Genomic DNA, 6,218 nt, shown 5'->3' with positions numbered 1-6,218 from the left:
CGCGACCAGATAATAAAGAAGTGGAAAACTTGAAGCAAATGGCCTTTCCCCCGCCTCTTTTGGCACTGCCAAGTGCATGAAAAAATATTTAAAGCATAAATTACACGATGACAAAGTAGATAATGGAAACCGAAAGTGTGCATTTAATTTCGTTTTTCATTGCAGGTCAAAGAAATTCTTGGCACCTACGTTAAGTTAATTGGCACCTACGTTAAGTTAATTGGCACCACAGATCTGATAAATGCATTCTACACTGTGATTATTCTGTGACTAATATGAATTATTATATTATGAAATAAAAAAAACCGTATAAAACTAATATTAAATCAATTAAAAGAAACGTTTTACTGCAGTTCTTTTCACTGAGAAGGAATTGTAATTGTTTTATTAAACAATTAGTACAAAAATGTATTCATTTCATGAAATTATTTTATAGAAGGCTCACGTTGAAAACAGGCAGGGGTGACAAATTTAATAAAAATTTTATACTTTAACAGCCTGTCTAAGGTTATTTAAGTCCCAGCGCAAACAGACACATACATGTCACCCCACCAACACCAATACAAACAGAGACTCAGGCACCCACACACGACCTAAACCAACAAACAACAAGAGGCACAACTGATGTGTGGTTTTGGTTTCATGGCTTACAGTTTTGATTGCTACCATCGCTCAATTGATTTTTCACTAATGCCATCGATTGGCCAACCCCAAACCGAGATAAAAGTAAAATGCAAAGCATTAAAAAAGCAGAACTTAAATGCCAAAATAAACAATTTGTCAAGCGATGATGCGAGTGCGTGCGAGTTGTTCAGGGCAATCAATACATAAAAATCGCCGAAAAAGAAAGGGTAGAGCTTATGTTTGACATGAAATTAAATCGCATCCGAAATGGAAAAATGCTCCGTGAACAATAAAACTAAAATAAGATTAGTTGCGGTATGTGCTTAATTTCACAAAGCGAAATTCAGAACTGGTATTCGAAAGGTTTTGTACAATAATGTGAGAAGTCAAAATAAACAATTAATGATACGGATACGCTTCAACATACAAATATTATCAGCAAAATGGAATGGGTTAAATTGGTTATATCTATAGATTTGTTGTTAGTAAAAGTCTACTGCTGTTTTAGTAATAAGAACTTTAGCACAATGTTATATCACGATATAGATATATAATATAAAATTCATACAGAAACTGTACAGACCAGAATTAAACATTGCTTTGCATGTTTTACCGATTGCTTCTATGTACATAACTTATTCGCACACCCATGAGTTGCAAGTTTATTGCCTAATATCTCGAAAAATACGTAACGGAAATTAAAATGTAATATCTCAAATGAAAGATACACATTTCGAGAATATATTTTAAATATAAAATTAACAAGTTTTAACTTTAATACTAAATAATTTCCTTAATAACACAAAAAAGTCATTTTTTTATGCACAAAAATTATTCGTATTGAAAAAAACAACAATTCCAAAGATTTAAGGACTTTAATCTTTAGTGGGTCCTTCGTTGGCCCTAATGGAAGCTTTTAAACGTCGACACATGATTTTTATAAAGTTGCTCGTCTCGTCAGCATCAGTTGAATCCCATTCAGGTATTAGTGCGGTTTTTAGGGATTCCTTCGAGGATATGTTGTCCTTTTCTGGAGGATATCCCATAAATGTTCTATGTGGTTCAAATCTGGTGATTGTAGAGTCGGTTTTCGCTCCTTGCAGTGATATAAAAGCCACTATTGCACTAAATTCGACATGTCTTTATACATAAATTTATTAATTTTATCTTCCAAAAAGACCATTCGACCCACTTCACCTGCAGCTGTACACCCATAAACCATCACATTCTGGCCAACGTGCTTAAAAGTTGGTATCAAGTTTTTTCCTTCATGACTTATTATGACATACTTTAAAAGGACCGCCGCGTCGAAATTTTTTAATTTTTGATTTGTCAATAAGTATAACGTTTTCTCAAAACAATTCCGGCTTGCTTATATGCACTTTTGCGATCTCCAAACACATTTTTTGTTGTAATCAGAAATCGAAGGGTTTTTACGAACAACTCTACTATGTATACCAGCATTGTGCAGGGTGTTCCGGATGGTTTGGGAACAAATTTTTTTTTCTGAGTTCTCTAGGGTTTTAAGAATTGTTGTAGATGTTATTCTGGGATTTTGTAATGGTGTATTTACTACTTTATGCTCCTCCCGTGGTGTCAATATGTGGTTCCTATCAGATTTTCTATGTTCTACTGCAAATTCTCCAGTGAATACGTTTTTTTTTTATAAAACTTCGCATTATGGAAGGTGACTTTACAATATTTCCACAAATTTATATAATAAATAAATATAATTTTATTATAGTTTTTCGAAAATTTAAGGATAAATCTTGACCCCGACCCATTTCGTCCAATTACAGCAAAAACAAGAGGAAAAGCTATAGTCGAGTGCCGCGACCATAAGATACCCGTTAATATTTTACAAAATTTTAAAATATTATTTTGCTAGTGGAAATTCACAAGGCGCAACATTTTGTCTAAGGAAGTATTTTGAAGTATGCTTATAGTGACGTCACTGCCCATGTGAGGCCTTATAACCTTAATTTCTTAAAAAAATAATGTTCCGATTTGAAAAATCTTTGGTAAATCGATAGATATTAACAGAAATAAGTTACACAAGGTCAAACGAAGGCTTTCATAATAATATTATAGACGCCACAGTTTTCCGCGGTTTGTGGGCGTTAGAGTAGGCGTGGCCGGATGCAACTTCGTCCCAAGTTGTAGAGGCATATCTTTAATAGGTGTTTCTAAGCAAAATTATGTAGCTCTTATGAGATTTTTGCATTTTTGGTTTTTTGGGTTTTGTGGGCGTTAGAGAGGGCGTGGCTTGATCGGAAAAAAACAATTCACATAAAAACCTACATGCCTAATCCGAACTTTCTAACAATTATAGTTACCGAGATATCAGCTTTTCTAGAAAATCCGAAAACCGTCTTTTGAGCCTTGTGGGCGTATGGGTGGGTGTGGCCGGATAGTAAAACCACTTTAAGAAGCGCTGGCATCTAAAGATTCTACGTTCTGAATTTCAACTTTCTAGCTCCAGTAGTTCCTGAGATTTCAGGAATTCTAGTTTTTTGCGATTTGTGGGCGTTAGAGTGGGCGTGGCAGGATGCTGTAATAAACTTGCGCTGTCCCGGGACCTCAAGAATCTTCATGCTTAATCTCAGCTTTGTATCTGCTATAGTTCCTGAGATCTCAGCGTTCATACGGACGGACGGACGGACGGACGGACGGACGGACGGACAGACGGACATGGCTCAATCGACTTCGCTATTGATCCTGATCAAGAATATATATACTTTATAGGGTCGCAAAAGCTTCCTTCTATCTGTTACATACTTTTCAACGAATCTAGTATACCCTTTTACTCTACGAGTAACGGGTATAAAAAGAATCGCGGATTACCGTTGGATTCAGGAATAGAAGTCGAGAATGAGAAGTGTACGAATAATTTTTGTGCGTAAAAAAATGACTTTTTTGTGTTATTAAGGAAATTATGTAGTATTAAATTTAAAACTTGTTAATTTTATGTTTAAAATAAATTCTCGAAATGTGTATCTTTTATTTGAGATATTACATTTTAATTTCCGTTACGTATTTTTCGAGATATTAAGGAATAAACTTCCAACTCATGGGTGTACGAATAAATTATGTGCCGACTGTATATACAAAGCGGTCAAAGCCTTGGGTCGTCCGGTGTGTTTTGCGCTTTCCAAAGAAGAAGCTCCCTTAAACGGCTTATGATGTGGGGTCGCACATAACGTCCAACATACTCTTCCGCATCCTCCTCAATCCCATTGAAGATTTGTGGGTAGAGCTGGACAGGCGCGTTAAAAACAAAGGCCGAGCTGAAGGTGGCTCTAATAGAAAAGGGGCAGAATATTGGGGCAGAAACAACCCAAAATTTCGTTTCGTTTAATTTTTAAAAATCAACCATTGAAGATAAAAAGTTGAAATAAATTTTGTAGTGTTATGTTTTTATAATATTATACGTATACATTTTTGTTTATTTAAATATCTAAATTTTAGGGGATAAATCGTGCCTTAAAGTTCAATCGGTGAGCGGAGAGCAATCAGCTGATCGCTCTCGCAATTTGGGACGATGCGTGGGAGCGAGAACGAAAGCGGGAAGAGAGCAAAGGCAGTCGTCTTCGGCAAGCGAGAGAACGCGCACGTTGCATCTTACGCGGGACGCCATTTGCATATGTCATACAGTGGATCCAAGCTTATTTCGTGCAAGAAAAAATCGAAGTTTATATTTGATACTGCTACTAAACCAGCAGAGATATCAAAAAATTTAAACAGTATTTAAAATATTATTAAAAATAAAAGTTTTACTATTAAAAAAAAGAATTTTCAACAAAAACTAAAAAAAGGCATTACGCACAAGCATTCAACACTTTAACGGAGTAACCTAAACAGGACTTTAAATCCATTTTTTTTCTTAATACTAATTTTTTTGATATCTCTGCTGGTTTAGTAGCAGTATCAAATATAAAATTCGATTTTTTCTTGCACGAAATAAGCTTGGATCCACTGTAGGCGCAAGACGACAGTTTTTTGAACTTTGGAGACGGTCGTTGATCTTCACTTCGTCTTGGGGTGGATTCTGGTATACTCGTACATGAGTAAGTAGACAAGTTTTGTGTGAAATAAAATCTGCTGACTGTTTTTTTCTATTAAATTATTATTTGGGGTGGTGAGATGCGCGCGAATTTCGGTTTTACACTGGTCAACATGAAAGCGGGATCGGATGCTCCCACTTTGGAGCAGTTGGTTAACTTGCAGGCAAATCGATTTCAGTCCGTGAAATCCCTGTTGCAAAATTTTAAAAAGGATTCGCAATTGAGGAAAACGAGGATTTACCTGAAGAATCGGCCCTACCCTACGAAGCGCGTTTAGGAAGACTGATTCAGTGATCGTGAACCTGGAAGGATTTTCTGTGTCGGCCTATGCCACGAAATATTTCCAGTCGGAGTTCGAGGAGCGTTACATGGATGCCTATTGCAAATCCTATTTCGCGGAGGATTTGGACCAACTTGGACCAGAGGCTTGTGCGCCTCCGCCGCCAGTGTCTGGGGGCGCCGATGCGGAAGTGCGGCTGAACATGCCCCAGATGTCGGTTCCGAAGTTCTCCGGCGCGTGTGGCGATTGGCCTAGCTATTATGATGCCTTCACTAGCCTAATTCACAACAACGCCAATCTGAGTAGTGTACAGAAGTTGCTGTAAGAGAGGCTGCAAATGAAGCAAACGTCTACATTTGTTGAGTTGATATTTCAAATTGATTTATTTCTATAACTTACTTATTTCCTAACTTAGGTAGCTAACAGTAATATCGACTAGACACTTATTTATAAATATCCCAACGCAGGTACAAGCGGGGAATTTCCGCTGTCCGATATCATTATCTAAAAAACAATGTGGTGGCCACTCGCAAGAGGTCCCATATCGCAGGTATACTTAATGTCCGAGAAGGTGATATCAACTTATAGATATGCAGGAGGGCCCATATCGCAGGTATACTTAATGTCCGAGAAGCGGTTATCAACTTATAGATATGCATACAGATGCTTAACAGTACAGTACTGCAGCGGTTTGATGTTTACATAACATTCTTATATTATATATATACGAGTATGTACGTGTTCACGTGTGAACATTCTGACAAGGGCCAGCAAGATTAGGCCCCGCTTTACAGTTACGTCTCAAACATTATTTATAATTGTTTTAACTTTACTATATGTATATTCTTTATTTTTAATTTTTTAATGGCTTTTCGTACATGACTTTGTTCTTAAAACAACGATATAGTGGACTGTATTTATTTTTATGTTTTTATATATAGTATATATTTTTTAATGTTATTTATTAATTTTTTTTTTATATTTTTGTATTTATTTTGTTTGATTTTAATTGTTAACATGTATACGACTGGCAATGGACCGGGAAAGGTTATTGCTTGCAGTCTTTGTCTAACAGCACATTTTCGTACAAAATATATTATTAAAATTATCATAATTACTAAGTTGTAATGATGTTCTTTCGTGTATTTAATTTCATTATTTAATCGTTCAATTTCAACAGTATGATTTAATGTTGTTAGTTTTAGCGGATCCCAAATAATCTTTGGAACTTCATTGATATCTCCTATATA

At 35.9% G+C, this 6,218-nt stretch overlaps 1 protein-coding gene across 1 annotated transcript; it reads left to right on the top strand.

The window, feature by feature from the left end:
- The first annotated feature begins 624 nt into the window (after positions 1 to 624).
- Positions 625 to 791, top strand: LOC108110344. The gene is given in 2 exon segments (XM_017219374.1): positions 625 to 745; positions 748 to 791. Coding segments are annotated over 2 exon segments (165 nt in total).
- Positions 792 to 6,218: the final 5,427 nt, after the last annotated feature.

Source organism: Drosophila eugracilis, unplaced genomic scaffold (assembly GCF_018153835.1).
Source record: "Drosophila eugracilis isolate 14026-0451.02 unplaced genomic scaffold, ASM1815383v1 contig_2171, whole genome shotgun sequence".
Taxonomy (NCBI): domain Eukaryota; kingdom Metazoa; phylum Arthropoda; class Insecta; order Diptera; family Drosophilidae; genus Drosophila; species Drosophila eugracilis.
This window is presented reverse-complemented; position numbering and strand designations above follow the sequence as displayed.